This window comes from Mobula hypostoma, chromosome 18 (genome assembly GCF_963921235.1).
Source record: "Mobula hypostoma chromosome 18, sMobHyp1.1, whole genome shotgun sequence".
Classification (NCBI taxonomy): Eukaryota; Metazoa; Chordata; class Chondrichthyes; order Myliobatiformes; family Myliobatidae; genus Mobula; species Mobula hypostoma.
The window spans coordinates 15,077,574-15,101,269 of NC_086114.1; the positions used below are offsets into that span (position 1 = coordinate 15,077,574).

General features: G+C 43.4%; 1 protein-coding gene across 2 annotated transcripts in view; it reads left to right on the forward strand.

Annotated features, from left to right (window-relative positions):
* LOC134358358 (collagen and calcium-binding EGF domain-containing protein 1-like) overlaps positions 1-23,696 on the forward strand; it is a 221,731-nt gene that overhangs the window by 134,037 nt on the left and 63,998 nt on the right. For both annotated transcript variants that reach the window (XR_010020867.1, XM_063070488.1), the window contains exons 4-7: positions 8,947-9,081; positions 10,446-10,583; positions 14,673-14,779; positions 22,045-22,144. Coding sequence is in view for 1 of the 2 variants with exons in the window: in XM_063070488.1 (XP_062926558.1) it covers positions 8,947-9,081; positions 10,446-10,583; positions 14,673-14,779; positions 22,045-22,144 (480 nt within the window). In the remaining variant the exon portion in view is untranslated. The remainder of the gene's footprint in view (positions 1-8,946; positions 9,082-10,445; positions 10,584-14,672; positions 14,780-22,044; positions 22,145-23,696) is intronic.

Here is a 23,696-nt window from a genome sequence, read left to right on the forward strand (position 1 = left end):
GAGGGAGGGAGTGGCCGGGTGGAATGTCTCACTTCCACAAGGCTACAATACTTCAAAAGGGAGTTTGCAATGCAAATCGCAACTTTTAGGTAACATCTGAAATTGCTGTCCCTCCTTGTGTAACCTATTGAATATTGAAAGGCCTAGATAGAATGGACATGAAGAGAATGTTTCTTATCGTGGGGGAGACTCGGAGCAGAGGGCACAGGCAGGAACAGAAGAACTTACCTTTAGAACAGAGAAGAGGAGGAATTTCTTCAGCCAGAGCTTGGGTGAACTTGTGGAATTCATTGCCAAAGACAAATGCAGAGTCCAAGTCATTGGATACAGTATATTTAAAGCGGAGGTTCAGAAGTTCGTGGTTAGCAACGTGTCAAAGATTGCGGGGAGAATGCAGTAGAGAGAGATAATAAATCAGTCATGATGGAAAGGTGAAGCTGACTTGATGGGTCGATTGGCCTAATTCTGCTCCTATTTCTTACTATTATATGGTCTTCAGTGTACTGCCCAATTTGTTTCCTTCCATTGACTTGCTCTTGGGATTTGGATGTTGCCTATTTTCTGAGCCATGCACTGTAGCCATTTCAGTTTTAGACCCAACCACATCCATGGGTCTGGAACGATGCTTAGACCAGGTTAGTAGATTTACTTCTTGAAGGACATTAGCAAGCCTGATGGACTTCCTTTCTATTCATTCACGATCTGGGCAACAATGCCAGTTCACTGTTCAATGCCTATCGGGAAGGAGGTACAGCAGCATTAGGTCCCACACCTCCAGGTTCAGGAACAGTTATCACCCTTCATCCATCAGGCTCCTGAACTAACACGAATAACTTCACTCACCTCAACTCTGAACTGAATCCATAACCTATGGACTCACTTTGAAGAAATCTGTAACTCAGGTTCTCAGCATTAATTGCACAGTTTGTCATCTTTTGCACGTTGGTTGTTTGTCAGACTTTGTGTTCAGTTTTCATTGATTCTAATATATTTATCTGTTCTACTGTGAATGCCTAGAAGAAAACGAATCTCAAGGTGACATATACCTGCTTTGATAATAAATTTACTTTGAACTTTGAATTGGCCTTGGTAAGCCACTTTCTTGAACTGCTGCAGACTTTTTGGTGAATGTACCCTTACGGAGCTCTGGGTTAGAGAATCCCAGGATTTATACATATCTACCGATGGTGAAAGACTGGTGACGTATTGTCAGCACAAGAGAATCTGCAGATGCTGGAAATCCAGAGCAACACACATAAAGTGCCATAGGAACTCAGCAGGTCAGGTAGCATCCATGGAGAGGAATAAACGGTCGACGTTTCGGGCCAAGATCCTTCATTACGGGGAGGACTGGAAAGGAAGAGGGAAGAAGCCAGAAAAAGAAAGTGGGAGGACAAGCTGGCTGGTGATAGGTGAAACCAGGTAGGCGGGGGAGGGGTGAAGTGAGAAGCCGGGGGGGGGGTGAAAGGTGGAAGAGGTAATGGGCCAAAGAAGAAGGAATTTGATACGAGAGCACAGCAGAACATGGGAGAAAGGGCAGGAGGAGGGGCATCGGAGGCGGGCAGTGAGCAGCTGAGAAGAAAGGAAGGGCTGAGAGGGGAGCCAGAATGGGGAATGGAAAAAGAGAGAAGGGGGAGGGGAGAAAGCACCACAAGTTAGAAAAATCGATGTTCATGCCATCAGGTTGATGAAGAGAATTGGCCCACAATGTCAACTACTTATTTCTCTCCATAGATGCTACCTGATGTATTGAGTTCCTCCGACATTTTGTGTGTGTTGATGTATTTTCACGTTAAGATTTTGGGTGTCATAGAGGGAACTGCAGGAGGCAGTGTTTCAACGCAGCTGGTGCCTTTGCACGTTGCTGGGAGGGATCAAGCTTTAGGGAGCTGCTGTCAGAGAAACCTGTTCAACTACCTGCAGTGCATTTCTGCAGATAATACACACTACAGCCACCCTGCACCAAATGGTGAAGGCAATGAATGTTTTAGGGTGATGAGGGGGTAACAGTTGCGGGCTCCACACAAGAGAACTGCAGGTGCTGGAAACCTTAAACAAAACACACAAAACGCTGAGGGATCTCAGCAGGTCAGGCAGCACCTATGGAAGGAAATGGATTGTTAATGACTCAATGAGACCCTTCATCAGTCTTTTCCCCAGTGTAAGGTACACCAAAACGAAAGAGTTTAGATCGAGTGTAGGAGGGGAAAGATTTAAAGGAACCTGAGAAGCAATTTGTTCATGTAGAAGGTAGTGAATATGTGGAACAAGGGTCTGAGACAGGTACAATAGTGTTATTTAAGAAGCACTTGAATAGGTACATGGAAGGACAAGGCTTAGGGAGATATATGGTCTAAACAGAGGAAAGAAGTAATGGCTAGGTGGGCACCATGGTTGGCTGGACTTGTGCAGTCAGAGGGCCTGTATCTGTGCGGTATTGTTCTATGACTATGACAGGATTTGAAAACTAATCTTCAATTGGTACTTCTGGTCTCAGAATAATTGGACCTGACTGTGCTGAGTGACAGCTTCAACGAAAGCACTCTCCCTTCCAGGTTATAAGGCCATGGGTTCTAATTCAACTCCAGGTACTTCAATCCCTATTCAATAGATGGCCCAGTCAGGCACTGGGTCTACCACTGGTGTTGACTCTTAAGTGAGAAGTTAAATTAAAATCTTCCTTCTCGTGAGGCGGTCTAAGATTACATTAGTTCAGACTACTTCTGACCAAGACTTACCTGGCTACTGACAACACTGAAACATCCATTACAATGGGACATCCAACACAATGGGACATCCAGTACAATGGGTCATCCAACACAGTGGGATATTTAACAGAGTGGTGCTTGTAAGATTTTGCTCTGTATAAATTGACTGCCGTACATTTTATAATAAAACAGTGTCCATTTCACAAGGCATTTTGTTGACTGAGAAGTATCATTTTCAAATGCAACTTTTCTTTGTGTAGGACTTTGGCTGAAGAAGTGGCTGCAGAGAAGTTCTTTGGCCAAGTACAATTAGATCTCCAAGCCAATTGGCCGCTGACTGGAAATTCCCTGGATGAATAATATTCATGTGAATATAATGGGAGCATAAGGATGAAACATAGGAATTCTCAGCATGTGGTGGCTCGTTATGGAAGGTCTCTATGAAGCAACATCTTGAGATTGGAGCAAGAGCATATCCGACATAAATTATGTCAAATGCATGAACTACTCAGCGACTGACTTGTAAAATGTTCAATTGGTGGTTCCAAACTTATTTACTATTATTTCATTTCCACTGAATAGTTGTATCATTGCCAGATACAATAAGATACATTTCTGCTTGTAATGACTTGAATGTAGGATGCCTGTGGTTATCTGCTCATAGGTTTCCAAGATTCTTCTGTGGTAAAAACATACACCCAAGTAATTTCCACACAAATGATCAATAATCAGCCTGGCCACATTCATCAATCATAGCTGAATGCTAGATTATAGTTCCTTCCATGAATTCCAATCATAGTTCTCTTTTGTGACTTAAGTTATTACACTTCCACAGCCTTGATTTTCTTCTGTGGCTGTTACAACACACAAACAGGCTATTCAGGCCAAAGGATCTATGCTTGACCTACAACTCATTTCCTTGCATGCTTCTTTGAGCCAATCATATAATAATGGCTACACATCAAAAGTGCTTAAAAGTCGTAGAGAAGCACAATACGTATAAAGGCCTTTCAGCCTGACTTGTCCATACGGACCAAGACGCCCATCTAAACTAGTCCGATTTGCCCAAATATGCCTGTGTCCTTTGAAGCTTTTTTTATCTATGTTTCATAGTCTGCATGCTGCATTGGGGCATCCGAAAGGTTCGAACAGTGATACTGCATATAAGTGCCAGGCCCATCTTTTTTAAACCTTTCTCATCCCTATGTTAATCTATTTTCTGATAGAATTCTTTTGTATAATTTTCTTGTTTCACAATCTTCATGGGTACATCAAGGGTCAAGGGAGTGATTATGTGAGGTAAAGGATCGATCATTTTAGAGAACAGAAGAACAGACTCAACGACTCCTACTTGTGGCTCCTGTTTCCCTGGAGATCCAGTCATCACTCATTCAATTCAAGTTCAAATTCAAAGTATATTTATTATCAAAGAATGTATAAATTATACAACCTTGAGATTTGATTGCTTATAGGCAGCCACAAAGCAAGATTCCAAAAGAATGCAATTTTTAAAAGGCCAATCTCCAATGCGTGCAGAGAAAGAGGAAAAAAAACACAAATCATGCAAATAATAGAAATGAGCAACAACAACAGTATTCTGTACCGAATTGAGTCCTTAGATTCAAATCCCCAGAGCAGCCTGGAGAAGGCCCAAAGCCTCAGTCTCAGTTCATCATATTAGCAGGGCAAATCGCCCACTAAGTTTGCAGACATGAAGCACAGCAGCCGGGGCAGTCTCACAGCCTCGGTGTCACGGAGAGGGGAGTGAACATCACAGGAGAGCGAGTGAAATTGGCCTGACTCTCAACACCCTGCTTTTCCAGTCTATCTGGGCCACTGCTTAAATTGTCTGTTTAGCTGATTGTACGTCGTATTAGGCCCCAGGCTCTGCCATGGCAAATTGCTCCTGGCCTAGAACGGGCTGTCCAGTTATTCGCTACAGGCCTAGATTTTGCTGCTGAAGAAACCGTTCTCGACCTCTCCAAATCGGCTCGGCAGTTAAAGCGATCCAATCTCGCACAGCTCTCAGCACCTTGCCTTTCTAGTCTATCTGGGCCAGCCCCCTCTATTGTAAATTACTAAACTGATTTACGATTGTCGTATGTACTGAGGTACAATCAAAAACTCATAGTGCATAGCTTTCATACAGATTAATTCATTACATCGAGGGCGGAGGCCTCGGTTGGTTAGGATTGACCATGGATACTGAATCCTAGCCATTGAGGTACACAAGCCTGGGCAGGACGATATGGAGAGCACACTGTTGCCCATGTAGCATGCTCCCCCTCTCCACACATCTGATGAACCCAAAGGAATGGCAGAGAACCGATACAGTTTGGTAGCAGCAATGTCGCAGGAGTTGCCAGTCAGCGTTGAACTCAATGTGGGACTGCCTGAGGGGCAGCAGCTCCAGTCTTTTCCCTTGGGGTTTATTCCAGAAGCCTTCCCCATGAGTGGGTATAGCTGCAAGGCAAGAGAGGTTTGAGATCAGAGTTTCCCTTCTACTAGAATAGCTGCCAGCCACAGCTTATGAGACCTGTCTACCCAATATTGAGGGGGTACAAGACAAAACAATAACAGAATAACAGTAGGGGTGGCATGGTACCACTGTGGTTAGCACAATTGTTTACCACACCGGCAATCAGTTTCCAAGACGACACTACATTGATTGGCCTAATCTCAAACAATAACGAGGTGGCCTATGGGGAAGAAGTCATCTCTCTGACACAGTGGTGTCAAGAAAACAACCTCTCCCTCATTATCGCAAAAACAAAGGAGCAGGCTGTGGATTACAGGAGGAATAGAGACGGGCTAACCCCTATTGACATCAATGGATCTGGGGTTGAGAGGGTAAACAGCTTTAAGTTCCTCGGCATCCACATCACTGAGGATCTCACGGGGTCTGTACACACCAGCGCCTCTTTCACCTCAGACGGTTGAGGAAGTTTGGTACGAGCCCCCAAATCCTAAGAACTTTCTGCAGGGGCACAATTGAAAGCATCCTGACTGGCTGCATCACTGCCTGGTATGGGAACTGTACCTCCCGTAACCGCAGGACTCTGCAGAGAGTGGTGCAGACAGCCCACAGCATCTGTAGTTGTGAACTTCCCATGATTCAGGACACTTACAAAGACAGGTGTGAAAAAAGGGCCCGAATGATCACTGGGGACCCAAGTCACCCCAACCATAATCTATTCCAGCTGCTACCATCCGGGAAACGGTACCGCAGCATAAAAGCCAGGACCAACAGGCTCCAGGACAGCTTCTTCCACCGGGCCATCAGACTGATGAACTCACACTGACTTGAGTGTAGTTCTATGTTAGATTGACTGTTCTATTTCTTACAAATTATTTTAAATTACTATGATTGCACATTGCACACTTAGACCGAGATGTAACGTAAAGATTTTTACTCCTCGTGGATGTGAAGGATGTAAGAAATAAAGTCAATTCAATCTGATTTCTGCCTCTGTTTGTAAGGAGTTTTTATGTTCTCCCCGTGACTGCATGGGTGCTCCAGTGTCCTTCCACGTTCCAAAGACGTACAGCTAGTGTTATTGAGTTGTGGGCATGCTATGTTGATGCTGGAAATGTGGTGACACTTGTGGGCTGCTGAGAGCAATCCTTGATGATTTGATTTGATGTAAATAATGCTTTTCACTATATGTTTCGATGTTCGTGTTCAAATGAAGCAAATCTTATCTGAATGCAAATGAAACTGAATCAGAATCAGAGTCAAGTTTATTATCATTGACATACAGTACGTTGTGAAATTTGTTGTTTTGTGGCAGCAGTACATTGCAAATATAAAAACAACCATAAATTACAATAAGAAATATATATAAAAACCTTAAATTAAGAGAGAAAACTTAGTGAGGTCGTGTTCACGGGTACATTGTCCGTTTAGAAACCTGGTGGTGGAGAAGAAGAAGTTGTTCCTAAAACTTTGAATGTATGTCTTAACTTCCTATACTTTCGACCTAATCGTAACACTGGGAAGAAGGTATGTCCTAGGTACAGTGCAAGGTCAAAATGGGGTAGACTGTGAGGTCAAAAGTCCATTTTATCATACTAGGAAACTATTCAATTGCCTTGTAACAGCAGGATAGAGTGGCCCTTGAGCTTCATGTTATGTGATCTCAGGCTTTTGTGATATGTAGTATGTGTATATTCCATCAGTAAAATAATCTTCCAAAAAATGAATACACACCTCATCCTACTGTAGCCCATTAATTCACAAACAGAGATTTGTTCAGGTATAGAATTAAAATCCCGTGCAACTATAGTCAATCCAAGCCCAACAAGGCCTGAGAATGTGTAAATTTTGCCATATCTGACTGTCATTATCAGTTGGTTGTTCACTCATCAAGTGCCGAGCCATATGATGTGGGTGATCATGGTCTTGACCGTGATTGTTCTTGGCAAAGCTTTCTGCAGAAATGGTTTGCCTTTGCCTTCTTCTGAGCAGTATCTTTATAAGATGGGTCACCCCGGCCATTATCAGTACTCTTCAGAGATTGTCTGCCTGGTGTCAGTGGTCGCATAACCAGGACTTGTGATAAGCACCAGCTGCTCATACAACCATACACCATCTGCTCCCATGGCTTCAACTTGGCCCTGCTTGGTGTGTGGGGAGGGGGTTGCTAAATAGGTGATACATCTTGCCTAAGGGTGACCTGCAGGCTAGTTGAGGGAAGGGTAACCTTTGGTTGAGGCCTATCTCCAGCCCGCCAGCCTAATTGGTAAATTAGTTAATTAGGTTATTATTTTCACATGTACTGAGATACAATGAAGTTTTTTTTGCATGTTATTTTTTGCATTTCATTACAACAGTGCAATCACAGTCAACTCAAATGTGCTGATGATTTGTCTGAGGGTGAAACACCAAATGTTGATCAAGAATTAGAGGATGGATGTAGTAACGTTAGAACGAAAGTAGTGTCTTGGAGCCGGGCAGTGTGGAACAGACTGACCCAGCCTGAGCTGCACAAATAGATGAGTCCAATCTGTAGCTTAGCTCCATTCACAGGACCTCCATACACGCCCCCCCCCCATTTCATTTTAGTTTCTGAAGATGGAAAACCTCAAACTTCACATTTCCCCATCACTAGACATAAATAGCCTTTAGACAACCTCAGTTTTCTAACATCCACAGGGCGTGGGTGTTGTTGGTGAGGTAGTGTTTGTGGCTAATTTTTAATTGTTCTTGAAATGATTAATGGGTAATGCCTCTGAACTCACAAATGGACCAGAACAGGTAAAGTATTTCCTTCCCCGAGAGACGTGATCGCACCAGGTAGGTGTTTATGAGACAGAAGAGACTGCAGATGCTGGAATTTGGAGCAACACACGAGCTGCTGGAGGAACTCTGCGGATCTAGCAGCACCTCTGGGAGGAAAGGTATTGTCGACATTTTGGATCGAAATCCTGCATCGGGAAACCCAGTGGGGTTTAAGCCCGAGACATTGCAATTTCCTTGAGATGCTGCTCGATCCGCTGAGTTCCCCCAGCTGCTTGTTGTTCTAGGTGTTTATGAGTAGTTTTGTCACCACCGACACCACAGAGTCGTAGAGCACTCTAGTACAGAAACAGACCCTTCAGCCCATTTAGTTTATGCCGAAATGTTATTCTACATGGTCCCATAGATCGGCACCTGTCCCATAGCCCTCCGTACCCTTCCCATCCATGTACTTATCAAAACTTCTCTTAAATGTTGAAATTGAACCTGCATCCATTACTTCCTTTGGCAGCTCGTTCCACATTCACACCACTCTCTGAGTGAAAAAGTTTCCTCTTAAATATTTCATCTTTCACCCTTAACCTATGATCTCTAGTTCTAATCTTGCGCAGACTCAGGGGGATAAGCCTATCTATACCTCTCATAATTTTGTGTACCTCTATCAAATCTCCCCTCATTCTCCTACACTGCGGAATAAAGTCCTCACCTATTCAACCTTCCCTATAACTCAGATCCTCAAGACCAGCTTTCTGAATACTCAGTTCACTGAATTTAAATGCCCCAGCTGTCAGGGTGGATTTGAACTATTGCCTTTGGAACATTCTTGGGCTCTGTCTTGCTCTTTCTGTAAAGTGATGACAGTATCGCCTGATCGCTTGAATCTACATTGCTATGCAATGAGGTGTCTCAACGCAGAAGCTATGGGATCCAATAAACCCTAATAGCAAGAACTTTCATGGGTAGCTCCCATTACTCACTAGGTGCCTTCTGTGTCTCCAGATATCGATGTCTGTGCTGACTCGCCCTGTGAACAACAATGCACTGACAGCTTTGGACGTGTTGTCTGTACCTGCTATCCTGGATTTCGCTTTGACCGAGAGCGCCACAGAAATCATCAGACACCCTACTGCCTTGGTGAGATCTTTGATTTTGTTAAGATGATACTGGTGCTGCAGTACTGAGTTCCATTTATCACTGCAGAGGCTCAAAGTCAAAGCCAAGTTTACTGTCATCTGCACGAGTACGTGCCTGCAAAGGTGCAAGGTAAAACTCATCTGCAGCAGCATTGCAGGCACGTAGCATCAGATACACAACACTCACAAGACCAACATAAATCATTGGTGAACTGCAAGTTAGCCATTTCAGTGATGGTATTGCAATTGAATGTCAAGAGTAGAGGGTTGGATTGTTTGATAATGGAAATTATCATTGCCTGGTGCTTTATGGGGTAAATACAATTTTCCTCTTACCATATGCCTGAATGAATGCCTAGGTTTAGCTGCGTGAAAGCATGGGTAGCTTCAAATGGAATTAAGTGCATCAATAGAGGCCTCAAATTCCAACATTGTCAAAGAGAAAATATCGGTGCAGAACAGCTGGAGGTGTTTGGACCTAGAACAGAGTTCTCAGAAACACCTCAGGAGACATACAAAGAATAAATCTTCTGAAAGTTACTTATGGGAAATGCTTGTTTAGAAGATGGGGGGTGGAGATTCTCATTGAAACCTAGTGAATAGTGAAGATTGAAAAGCCTAGATATAGTGGGCACAGAAAAGATGCTTCTTATAGTGGGGAAGTCTAGGACCAGAGGGCTCAAAATAGAAGGACATCTCTTAGAACTGAGATGAGGAAGAATTTCTTTAGTCAGAGGGTGGTGAATCCGTGGAAATCACTGCCACAGACAGCTGTGAAGGCCAAATAATTGGATACATTTAAAGAGAGTTTGACAGGTTCTCGATTAATAATGGTGTCATAGGTTACAAAGAGAAGGCAAGAGAATGGGGTTGAGAGGGATAATAAATCAGCTATCGTTGAATGGTGGAGCAGACTCGATTGACTGAATGGCCTAAGTATTGTAAAGTTTTGTAAAGTGTTGTAAAGTTTTATAGTCTTAACTAACAAAGTAGATCAATAAAACCATGAAATTCAGAAGTGGCCATATTATGGCTGTGTACTAATGGTGATGTGATACCTAAATCATTCGAGCACAGACAAGCTAAGTTAAGACATTGGATACAACTTTACCCTTTCCTCTGTTTGGATCAGATTCACAGGAAAAGCATGTTTTCCATTTTTACACTGAGAATAATAGCCTTAGGATCAATAGACACAAGAGTTCTGCAGATGCTGGAAGTCCAGAGCAGTACTAGAACATAGGCAGGATCTATGAAGGGGAATAAACAGTTGACCTTTAGAGCTAAGACCTTTCACAAGGACTCAGGAACAATGAGTTTGTGCTTCTTTGAGATGCATAATATATCTCTCCCTGCCCTCTACAGATATAGATGAGTGCTCAGTGCACAATGGCACACTTTGTGATCACAAGTGCATTAACACACATGGAAGCTACAGCTGTGAGTGTCGAGAAGGATTTTATTTGCACATCGATGGCAAGTCCTGTCTCAGAAATTTTAATGGTAAGCTTTTGTTTGACCTGATGAATTCTACAAAACAGCCCTTTGAAAGGTTTCCCTCAGCTTCCAGTTTTCAGGAAAGCTTTTGAGTTCAGCATTAATAAAGAAAGAAGAGAAATTAGCTTTATTTGTCATAAGTATATCAAAACATACAGTGAAATGTGTGTTTGCATCAGTGACCATCTCAGCCCCAGATGTGCTAAGGGCCAGTAGCATGCCCACAAATTACTAACCCTAACTTGACCATCTTTGGAATGTGAAGTAAACCAGACCACCTGGAGGAAACCCATGTGGTCACAGAGAGAACATACAAAAACCTTACAGACAGTGGTGAGAATTGAACCCCTGTCTTATAGCTGGCACTGTAAAGCATTATGCTAACCACTTCAAGAGTTCCATCATGATGGTCAGTTTTGCAAACTTTCTCTGCTGTAATAAACTTATGAATACACTGTATCTGGCTGCCATATATATTAATCATCTGGTTAGTGAGGCCACTGATAGGATTGAGTAATCCTGTAAAAATCATTGAATGTTCCAGTGTAGGAGATGACATCTGCTTCATGATGCCTCTTCTGGGACTGCAATTAGTTTCTTTAAGTGCATTCCAGTTGACACCAACAAAGTCCAGAAAAATTAATCATGCCTCTCCCCCTGATTCATTTCCCAGGTAGCTAAAATGTCTGGTAGTCAATCAACCACCTCTTTCTGTTAGTTTTTTCAAAACCCTTCATGATGTTGCATACTTTCAATAAACCATCCCTTCACTTTTTTTGTCCTAAGGAGGATACTACATATTTTTCTAATCACTCAGCAGAATTAAAACCCCAAATCTTTAGTGTCATTTTAATAGATCTGTTTTTTCTCTCTTCCTGTCTTTCTTTCTCCCTCTCCCACCCCACCTCTCTTTTGCACCTTTCTCCAAAACATCTTTCTTAAAAGAGTGACTACCAGAATTAAATGCAAGACTCCATTTCAGACCTAATGTCTAATCTTTGAAGGCCTGGCGTAACTTTTACACTGTCTTTGGTGTTTCTGAATTGCCTACCTGCAGTGAACCATCAAACCTACTCAAAACCTTTGCAGGTCATTATTGTCAACCAGTGTTCCCAACAGGGCCTGATCGTCAGTGCTGAGGTCTTGCGTTGTGTCAGGACCTTGTGTGTTGTGGAGGGGGGCAGATCAAAAACCACCTATGAAACAACAAAGCCAACTACTAACATCAACTGCCACCCAAGCTTAGCCAACTGTCAAAACAGCAACAATTAAATCTTTCTGTATGTTAATGAAATACAGAAATATAAAGGAAAATCATAAACTTTTAAAAAAGCAAACACTTAAAATAATTTCAAAAGATTTAAGAGAACATTTTTAAACAATTAAGGATATTTAACTTAAACGTAATTGATTAAAATGACTGTAAATTTATACCCTCCTGCTTTGAACTCCACAATCCTGGCATAAAAAGGCTATGACTATCCACCTCATCTATGCCTCTCTTGATTTTTCTACCTCTTTAAGGTGACACCTAAACCCCTCACCCTCCAAGGAAAATGTCCAAGCTTATCCAGCGTCTTTGTATAGCTCAAGCCCTCCAGTCCCAGTATCAATTTTATACTGCACTAATCTATTTTAGTACCATTCTTTCATAGCTGGGTGACCAGAAGTGCACATAACAATTCAAGTGTGGTCACCAATGACTTACACAGTCATGTGTGTAATAGGATTACCTTTCTTAAAGTGCATTAATTAACCGTGTAGTTTTATAACATTCAGTACTTTTAAAGTTTTGAGTTCTGTTGTTTTATCCCAGGTTATTTATATACCACTGCTTCCTTGTTGAGATTTGAACACATCTCTGGGTCCAGGTCCAGTTGTCTGGATTTCCATGAAGCTAACCTCTATGCTATTGGGGCTTGAATCAGGGATAAAAACAATACTTACTGAGCCATAGATGACCCTGGGGAGTGAGGAGAAGGAACAGCTAGTTATAAGAGTCCTGAGCTGTGTCCTAGGAGGTCGTTCCCCATCGATCACGAGGGACAGGATTGATGTGTAGGTCTAAATGGCCCCCATGTCAGCAGTGTTTCCACAATTCCACAGAAGGCTAACAGTGATGGAAGGCAGGCAGGCATTCTGAGAACTGGAAAAATAAAATGAGTCAGTGTCTTTCTCCTGAACTGCTTCAAGATGCTGGGATTGTACGCTGCTTACTGCTTAATCAGTGTGCAGGCTGAGTAGATAAGCTATGATTAATGACAGCGTAGCATTTAGTAAAAGTCAAAGGAGAGTTTGAAAGGGAAATCATGTTTGACCAGTTCGCTTAAGTCCTTGGAAGAACGTCTACCAAGAATAAAGGGGAACTGGTCGATGTACTGTTTTAGATTTTCAGAAGGCATTTGATAAAGAAATTGCAGAAAATGAAAGCTCATGACGTCAAAGGTAACATTTGGCAAGGAGCGAAACTGGCTGGTTGACAAGTAGCAGTGAGTAGGCATAAATGGGTTTGCTTGGCAGGATGTAATGAGTAGTGTGCCACAGGCCATGGTGATGGGGTCTCAAATTCTTGCAATTTATAGTCATGACTTGAATGAATGCACCAAAGAAGTGGTTGCTAAGTTTCCTGATGACGCAAAGACAGGTAGGTAAACAAGTTGTGAAAAGGATGTATGGAGGCTACCTTGAGGTAGCCTCAAGGTAGTGAGTGGGTGAAGATCTGGCAAATGGTCACGTAGAGATTAGCATAACGCTATTACAGCATCAGCAACCCGGGTTCAATACCCGCCGCTGCCTTTAAGTAATTTGTACTTTCTCCCATGACTGTGTGGGCTTCCTCTGGGAATGCTCCCAGATTCCAAAGACGTACAGGTTAATTAGTCACATGATAATTGGTTCGTAGGTGAGTTTGTATGTGGTTGCGATTTGGCGGTGTGGCTTGTGCTGGATGGGCCTGTTAGCGTGCTGTGTCTGTAAATAAAAATAAAATCAAAATGTGGGGAAGTCTGAAACTGTCCAATTTGGCACAAAAAAGTTATGTTATCTAAATAAAGAGAGATTGCAGAGGGATCTGAGTGACATGGTATGTGATTTATAAAGGGTTAGATTGCAGAAACAGCAAATAATTAGAAAAAGTTCAAAGAGTATCAGTTGTGTGAGGCTGAATGTTTTGCTTCAGTTACATATTGTGAGATTGTACCTGAAGGACTTTGCAGAGTACTGGCAGCCTGATACAAGGAAGGATATAAATGTGTTGGAAGCAGTTCAGAGGAAGCTGACTTGACTGATACTTGGAATATGTGTGTTTTCTTAGTTAGACAGGGCAGGCTTGTATCCACTAGAATTGAGAAGCTTGAGAGACTTGGAGGGAAAACATAAAATCCTGAGGCAACTTGACGAGGTGAATAAGGAGGTGACATTTCCTCTTGCAGGAGAATGTAGAGCTTGGAAAAAGATTAAGGATTTGCTTTATTTTGTCACATATACATCGCAAACCACAGTGAAATGTGTCAACAACTGACACAGTCCGTGATATGACACAATGCTTCTGGCACTAACCTAGCATACCTACAACTCACTAACCATATGCCTTTGGAATGTGGGAGGAAACCGGAGCACCTGGAGGAAACGTGTGCAGTCACAGGGAGAATGTACAAACTCCTTATAGACAGCGGCGGCGAGAATTGAACTCCGATCGCTGGTGCTGTAAAGTCTTACGCTAGCCACTACACTGCCCTGCCACCCGGTTTAAAAATAAAAGGTTGCCAATTTAAGAGATAAAGCCAATTTCTTTCTCTCAGAGGGTGGTAGGTCATTCAAGGTTTCTTTCAGCAAAGGATAGTGGAGGTAGTGTGCTTGAATATTTCATATGGTAGGGGGTGATAGATTCTTGATGAATTGGGGGGGTGAAAGGTTATCAAGGTTAGGTGGGGGTGCAGAGTTGAGGTCATAATCAGATCAGCCATGCTGTTAGTGTGTCACGGAACGGACTCAAGGGGATGATGGGCTGAGTGGACTCCTCCTGCTGTAAAGTCACCAGCGTTTCAATACTGGAATCGTGACTGGTTAACTGAGGAGTGTTCCTCCCTCTTTCAGACAGCAGAGCAGTGAAGGCTGAGCACCCGATGAGCGCAGGCACTTGTTCAGTCACTTGCGAGGAATTTCTACACATGAAGCAGACTCTGGTGCAACTCAAACAGAAGGTAATAAGTGTTGTCTTTCACTGCACCATCCTTATAACCCTGCCATTCACACCAGCAAACCCCGTCCTACTCGCTGTTGCTCATGTACTAACTTTAATGGTACTGCCAATACTTAACAGTTAGGCTTTAAGGAAGAAATGCAATTCTACACCACCATCCTTACATCAGCCATTCCTGTCTGGTTTGGTGCAGTATCTTCTCACAACATAAGAAGACTGCAGTGACCTGTCAGGTCTGCGGAAAAGGTCACTGGCTGTATTGCAGCACTTGTATGTATCCAGGACAAGGAAACAGGCAGGAAACATCAGCAAGGACACTCCCCGCCCTACAAACTGCCTTTTCCAAAAGCTGCCTTCTGAAAAGCACCACAGGGTTACTAAAACAAAAACTTCATGCCAAATGTTTCTTTGCCCAGGCAGTTAATCTGATCAACCATTCTTGTTAGCCCCCCACCCCACTCTCCTCTACTACCCCATCACTGACAAACACTTTAAACCACTTTTTATAATGCTGTTTACATTGTAAATGCATGCAGGCGTTTATGCATTTATTCCATTAAGAGGTACATTTTCCTCGAACTTTATTTTTTATATAATTCTTTATCTTTTATAATTGTTGAATGTTGCACCAACACACAACAGCAAATTCCTAACACATGCGAATGTATATAATGAATGAGGGTGACCCTTGATCCTTGATAATGATCACTTTTTTATTGGCCGTACCACAATTCTTACATAACAGTAGTTGCAGATCAGAAATGTTTTCAAGAGATATTGAGGCCCTGGTTAAGAAAAAAAAATGAAAGTGCATAGCAGGTATAGGCAGCTAGGAACAAAGCAGTCCCTATGGAGTAAGAAATGCAAGAAAACACTTGAGAAAGAAATCAGGAGGACTAAGAGAAGGCATGAGGTTGCCCCAGCAGTTAAGATGAAGGAGAATCCTGAGGGATTCTGCAGATATGTTAAAAGTAACAGGATTGCAAGGAACAATATTGGTCCTCTGGAAGTTCAGAATGCTAATCTATGTGTGGTGGCCAAAGAGATGGAGTAGATCCTAAATGGATTTTTTGCATCTGTATTTCCTCAGGAGGTGGACACAAATTCTATAGAGGTGAGGCAAAACAGCATTGACCTCATGGACTCGATACAGATTACAGAGGAGAAGGTGTTTGCTGACTTGTGGCAAATTAGGGTTGATAAATCCCCTGGGCCTGACAAGGTGTTCCCCCGGACCCTGTGGGAAGCAGAAATTGCAGGGGCCCTAGCAGAGATATTTAAATCATCCTTAGAGGCAGGTGACTGCTTAGGGATAATCAGCATGGCTTTGTGCGTGGTAGGTCATAACTAACCAATCTTAGAGTTTTTTGAGGAAGTTATCGGGAAAGTTGATGAAGGCAAGTCAGTGGATGTTGTCTATATGAACTTTAGCAAAGCACTTGACAAGGTCCTAGAAGGGACAAAAAGGCTTCCTTTGGTGCTGTATTTTTCTATGATTCTATGTGCTTCATTAGCTGGGGAGTAAATATTGGCCTGGGTGCTGGAATAGTTCATTTGCTTTTTTTTAATCCCAAAGAAATTTCCAGGTCCATACTTCTGAGCATTTGGAACCTTAGGGTAGTAATTCATCTGAGAGATTACAACCCTGAGAGTGTAGCATGTCCTCGGTGTTGCCCCGGAGCAAGGCCCGAATCCATGCTTAAAACCCTGGAGTGGTACTTCAACATGTAACCTTTTATGCCAAACTGAATTTAGGCTAGAACCACAGCCAAGGATTGCAACTTTGAACCCTCTGTTGGATCCACTTTGATACCTTGTCCATGTGGCAACTTTGCATCACAGTGAGAGTCATGTGATAATCAGAGAGTCATAATCTGATCTTGACCTGTGCTACATCAAGTTTAGTACAGATGCAACTCTGCCTGATGGATTGCAAGCCACTGAGGTCAACTGTGCGGCTTCTAACCCTGTTTAGGAAGCATTAGATGGCCATATTGCATCAAACCAGAGAACATCAGCGTAGCACAGTAATGTAGTGGCAGCATCAGTGGCCTGGCTTCAATTCCCGCAGCTGTCTGTAAGAAGTTTGTATGTTCTCGCCATGTCCGCATGCGTTTACTCCTGATGCTGCCAGATGAGGTGGTAAATGCGGGTTCTTTTTTAACATTTAAGAATAAATTGGACAGATACATGGATGGGAGGTGCGTGGAGGGATATGGTCCGTGTGCAGGTCAGTGGGACTAGGCAGAAAATGGTTCGGCACAGCCAAGAAGGGCCAAAAGGCCTGTTTCTGTGCTGTAGTTTTTCTATGGTTTCTATGCTCTGGTTTCCTCCCACATGCAAAAGACGTACAGGTTAGTAGATTAATTGATCACATGGGTGTAATTGGTTGGCATGGGTACATTGGTCCAGAAGGTCCTGTTACTGTACTAAATCCCTAAAAAAAATGTTCAACTGAAGCAAAACATGCAGGGTGGAATTCTGAAGCAAAAACTGAAACACTCTTCTGAAGAAAGAAGATCAATCAGGAAGATTGGTTCTTTTCAGTTTTTCCAAAGATCTGGTCAAGATTTTGGAACTGACAAGTCCACAGAATCAGAAACTGCCTTGCAGTTAATTCATAAAAAGACCTCAGAGTAGTTTTTGTTATACTACATAAAGATATTTTTATTTTTAAATTAGTCAGCAACCTAATATTAGATCTGAATCAGCTTCAAGGGTGTTAACACTAAAAGCTCTCTCCTTGAATATCAATGGGTTCTTGATAGATTAAACTTTGCTGTTTATTATCTTATAGCGTGAAAGTATGTGAGATTGTGCAAAATGGAGAACTTCAAAACATAAAATTAAAAAATTTTGGAGCCTTCAACTTTTAAAACAAGTTTAAACACTTCAAAAAAGTCCTATTAATTATTGAGAACATGAGTTGATATTGGGCAGGTGTTCTTCCAACAACACCTGAGGGTATATTGTGAATTAGTACTGTGTATTTTAGGATTTATCATTGAAGCTGCATCAAATTAAGGTTATTTGTTGTTGGATGTCTTCAAGATTTTCTTGTTATTTCTGAAGTTATTCTGTTGAAGATTGAAGGTCTTCTGTATATGTAAATTGTTACCAGACAATGCACTAAACAGCTCTTGATTTCCAATACAAAGATAAAAATAGTTCTGCGGAAATATTTAAGTAATTGTACCACACCTTCATGTTAGTAACATTTCCTAGTGATGTTCCAAAATTTGCCTTACCCGCTTGACTGAACAGCTCTGATTCTGCCCTGGCCGGTTTCCCATATTTCATTGTCTCTAAACGTGAGATCATCTGAAGTGTTCTTATGTTCCAAAGGGACTGATTGCATTTAAGACCCACTGGAACACGAGAAAAGCACACAATTCTTCATATCTGCTCTGTCATTCAGTAGAATCACAGCTGATTTGATTTTGACCTCAACTCCACTCCCTTCCCTGTTCCAATAACTATTGACTTGAATTGAATTGACTTTATTTCTTACATCCCTCACATACATGAGGAGTAAAAATCTTTATGTTACGCCTCCATCTAAATGTACCAAGTCCAATCATAGTAATTTATAATATTTTATAATAAATAGAACAGGCAATGTAATGTAGAGTATACTCAAATCAGAGTGAGTTCTTCAGTCTGATAGCCTGGTGGAAGAAGCTGTCCTGGAGCCTGTTGGTCCTGGCTTTTATGCTGCGGTACCGCTTTCTGGATGGTAGCAGCTGGAATAGATTTGGTTGGGATGACTTGGGTCTCCAATGATTCTATGGGCCCTCTTTTCACACCTGTCCTTGTAAATGTCCTGAATCATGGGAGGTTCACAACTACTGATGTGCTGGGCTGTCCGCACCACTCTCTGCAGAGCCCTGCAATTAAGGGAGGTACAGTTCCCATGTCAGGCAGTGATGCAGCCAGTCAGGATGCTCTCATTTGTGCCCCTGTAGAAAGTTCTTAGGATTTGGTGGCCCATACCAAACTTCCTCAACCGCCTGAGGTGAAAGAGGCGGTGCTATGCCTTTTTCACCACACAGCTGGTGTGTACAGACCACATGAGGCCCTTGGTGATGTAGATGCCGAGGAACTTGAAGCTGTTTACCCTCTCAACCCCAGAAAACAAAAATCTGTTTATTCTGTCATTGAATATATTCAACAATTTGGGCTCCAAAACACTTGAGGGTAGAAAATTGTTAAGATTCACAACTCTCCAAGAGGAGAAATTCCTCGAATCTTAACCACTTTTTCTCAAATCCGACAAGTCTGTCCACGGCCTCCTCTATGGTCACAATGAGGCCACTCTCAGGTTGGAGGAGCAAACTTCATATTCCATCTGAGCAGCCTCCAACCTGATGATATGAACATTGAATTTTCTAACTTCTGGAAATTTCTTTCTTGAGAAGAGAAGATGGCGGCGCGACGCAGTGCGCAGTGGCCACTCCGGAATGAATATCTGTTATTTGTTAAGTAGGAAGCCATGCACAATCCTGATTTGATGGAGACGGACGTGAGAAGCATGGAGGAACATCTGGTAAAACATCTGAAATGCCTGTTTCGCTGCCACTGCTACTGTGTGATCCAGAATCTCCGGAGGGGAAGGCCCCGAATCCTCGGCTTTGCCTGTTGCTTGGCGGCTGGGCAAGGGTCGAAGCGCTCGGCAGAGATGGTGATCGGTGCTCGGTGTTGGAGGGCGAGTCGGAGGCTCGAAGTTCTCAGACGGACTCAGAGTCGGCTGTGGTCGGGTGCTTCCAGGGTGCTGCATCGGCAAGTTTGTGGCGCTGGAGGTTCATGGCAGGGAGAGTTTTTCTTCCTTCTACCGTCTGCGTGAGATGATGGGGCTATAGGGACTTTGAGACTTTTTTTTACCGTGCCCATGGTCTGTTCTTTATCAAATTATGGTATTGCTTTGCACTGTTATAACTATATGTTATAATTATGTGGTTTTTGTCAGTTTTAGTCTTGGTCTGTCTTGTGTTTCAGTGATATCATACTCGAGGAACATTGTAAACAAAAGGAATTCTGCAGATGCTGGAAATTCAAGCAACACACGTTGCTGGTGAACGCAGCAGGCCAGGCAGCATCTCTAGGAAGAGGTACAGTCGACGTTTCGGGCTGAGACCCTTCGTCAGGACTAACTGAAGGAAGAGCTAGTAAGAGATTTGAAAGTGGGAGGGGGAGGGGGAGATCCAAAATGATAGGAGAAGACAGGAGGGGGAGGGATGGAGCCGAGAGCTGGACAGTTGATTGGCAGATGGGATATGAGAGGATCATGGTACAGGAGGCCCAGGGAGAAAGAAAAGGGAGGGGGGAACCCAAGAGGATGGGCAAGGGGTATAGTCAGAGGGACAGAGGGAGAAAAAGGAGAGAGAGAGAAAGAATGTGTGTATATAAATAAATAACGGATGGGGTACGAGGGGGAGGTGGGGCATTAGCGGATGTTTGAGAAGTCAATGTTCATGCCATCAGGTTGGAGGCTACCCAGACGGAATATAAGGTGTTGTTCCTCCAACCTGAGTGTGGCTTCATCTTAACAGTAGAGGAGGCTGTGGATAGACATGTCAGAATAGGAATGGGACGTGGAACTAAAATGTGTGGCCACTGGGAGATCCTGCTTTCTCTGGCGGACAGAGCGTAGGTGTTCAGTGAAACGATCTCTCAGTCTGCGTCGGGTCTCGCCAATATATAGAAGGCCACATTGGGAGCACCGGACGCAGTATATCACCCCAGCCGACTCACAGGTGAAGTGTCGCCTCACTTGGAAGGACTGTCTGGGGCCCTGAATGGTGGTACGGGATCCCACTACTAAGCACATCTTTCCCTCTGCCCCCCTGCTTTCTGCAGGGATCGCTCCCTATGCGACTCCCTTGTCTATTCGTCCCCCCCATCCCTCCCCACCGATCTCCCTCCTAGCACTTATCCTTGTAAGCGGAACAAGTGCTACACATGCCCTTACACTTCCTCCCTTACCACCATTCAGGGCCCCAGACAGTCCTTCCAGGTGAGGCGACACTTCACCTGTGAGTCGGCTGGGGTGATATACTGCGTCTGGCGCTCCCGATGTGGCCTTCTATATATTGGCGAGACCCAATGCAGACTGGAAGATTGTTTCGCTGAACACCTACTCTCTGTCCGCCAAAGAAAGCAGGCTCTCCCAGTGGCCACACATTTTAATTCCACATCCCATTCCCATTCTGATATGTCTATCCACGGCCTCCTCTACTGTAAAGATGAAGCCACACTCAGTTTGGAGGAACAACACCTTATATTCCATCTGGGTAGCCTCCAACCTGATGGCATGAACATTGACTTCTCAAACATCCACTAATGCCCCACCTCCCCCTCGTACCCCATCCGTTATTTATTTATATACACACATTCTTTCTCTCTCTCTCCTTTTTCTCCCTCTGTCCCTCTGACTATACCCCTTGCCCATCCTCTGGGTTTTTCCCCCCCTCCCCCTTTTCTTTCTCGCTGGGCCTCCTGTCCCATGATCCTCTCACATCCCTTCTGCCAATCACCTGTCCAGCTCTTGGCTCCATCCCTCCCCCTCCTGTCTTCTCCTATCATTTTGGATCTCCCTCTCCCCCTCCCACTTTCAAATCTCTTACGAGCTCTTCTTTCAGTTAGTCCTAACGAAGGGTCTCGGCCCGAAACGCCGACTGTACCTCTTCCTAGAGATGCTGCCTGGCCTGCTGCGTTCACCAGCAACTCTGATGTGTGTTGCTTGGAGGAACATTGTATCATTTCTTAATGCATGCATTACTAAATGACAATAAATGAGGACTGAGCTTCCTCATAATCTAACCTAATCTAATCTAATCCTCCTTCATCCCCATTCCCCATTCTGGCTCCCCCCTTACCCCTTCTCTTCTCATCACCTCTCTCTTGTTCTCCTCCTCCTTCCCTTTCTGCCATGGTCCCCAGTCCTATCACATTCCTTCTTCCTCAGCCCTTTACTTCTTCCACCTATCACCTCCCAGCTTCTTCATCAAAAATTCCCCTAATCTGCCCCTATGCCTTATATGGAAGGGATCCCTCTGATCAGCATAGACATGGTGGGCTGAACGGCTTATTTCCATGTAGTATAACTTTGTAAACTCCATAATAGTTTCAAGCATTCAATCTAAGCAAGATTTTACCTGACCATTTTGGAGAATCAGTTTCTGTGATTGGAATTAAGGATATCTGTTTCTGTAATAGCAGAATGTTTATTGTCATGTGACCTAATGGCCGAATCCCTCTTTCTCCCAGCTGCTGCTAACAAGCCTGGACAACTCCAGTGAAAAGTTACAACTGTTAAGGAAGTGCCCTCCACATATAGTAGGCCGACCTGGTGCCCCTGGACCTCCTGGTAAGGCTTCCAATGAGATTCTTAAGAAAGTTTAGTATGGGTCAATCCAGATCTATCAACTATTGAGCCTAGCCCCTCTCCTGTTTCGAGAGTGGTGTCGTGTTGTCAACTTTAAAATAATGCACCAAATGACAGACATCTATCAGACCATCCTTGCCATACTGGGAACAGTTCTGATCTCCTTACTTGAGGAAGGACATAACGAACTTCGAATTCAGTGGAAGGATTCTTGGGATGAGAAAGCTGAGTTATAGGGAGAGATTGAGTAGAATGTTCTGGAGTTTTGGATAATGAATATGATCCCATGAAAAATTCTTGTCGTAACAGAGTAGGTTTTGGAAGGCTGTTTCCCACATTGGGGTAGAAGCTTAGGATAAATTGATGGCGGTTTATGGCCACAGTGAATTCCCTAACCCAAAATCCTGTGGATTCTCAGTTATTAGGTACCTTCCGAACCTAATACAGTGGCCACTGAATGCATATCCATGGTCTGCTGCTGTAGCCCATCTACTTCAATGTTTGACATGTTGTATGTTCAGAGATGCTCTTCTGCACACCACGGTTGTAACGGGTGGTTATTTCAGCTACTGGCGCCTTCCAGTCAGTCTGGCCATTCCCCTCTGACCTTTCTCATTAAAAAGACATTTTCACCCTCAGAATTGCTGCTCACTGGATGTTTTGATTTTGTTTTTCCACAACATTTTCTATAAACTCTAGAAACTGTTGTGTGTGAAAATCCCAGGAGATCAGCAGATACTCAGACCACCCCATCTTAAGGTAAAAATCACTTAGATCACATTTCTTTCTGATTCTGATGTTTGGTCTGAACAACTCTTGACCATGTTTGGATGCTTTTATGCATTGAGTTGCTGTCACATGATGGGCTGATTAGATATTTGCATTAATGAGCAGGTATACAGGTGTACCTAACAAATTACCTCTGAGTGTACTTGGCCTTTTCTCCTTGGAGCGACGGAGGATGGGAGGTTCCCTGATATAGGTGTATAAGATGATGAGAGGCATTGATTGTGTGGATAGTCAGAGGCTTTTTCTCAGGGCTGAAATGGTTGCCACAAGAAGACACAGGTTTAAGGTGCTGGGGAGTAGGTACAGAGGAGATGTCGGGGGTAAGTTTTTTTACACAGAGAGTGGTGAGTGTGTGGAATGGGCTGCCGGCAATGGTGGTGGAGGCGGAAACGATAGGGTCTTTTAAGAGACTTTTGGATAGGTATATGGAGCTTAGAAAAGTAGTGGGCTATGGGTATCCCTAGTGATTTCTAAAGTAGGGACATGTTTGGCACAACTTTGTGGGCTGAAGGGCCTGTATTGTGCTGTAGATTTTCTATGTTTCTATGCAATCACACATTATCGCAGTGGTGTGTAGACGAGCATCACTAAGCATGCAATGTGTCAAACCTTGCAGTGGATGGACTGCAGCCGCAGAAGATCACAAGCATACACTCAGTGGCCACTTTATTTGATATCTCCTGTAAAATCCTGGTTAGACCACTCTTGGAACATGTCTCCAGTTCTGGTTGCTTCATTATAGGAA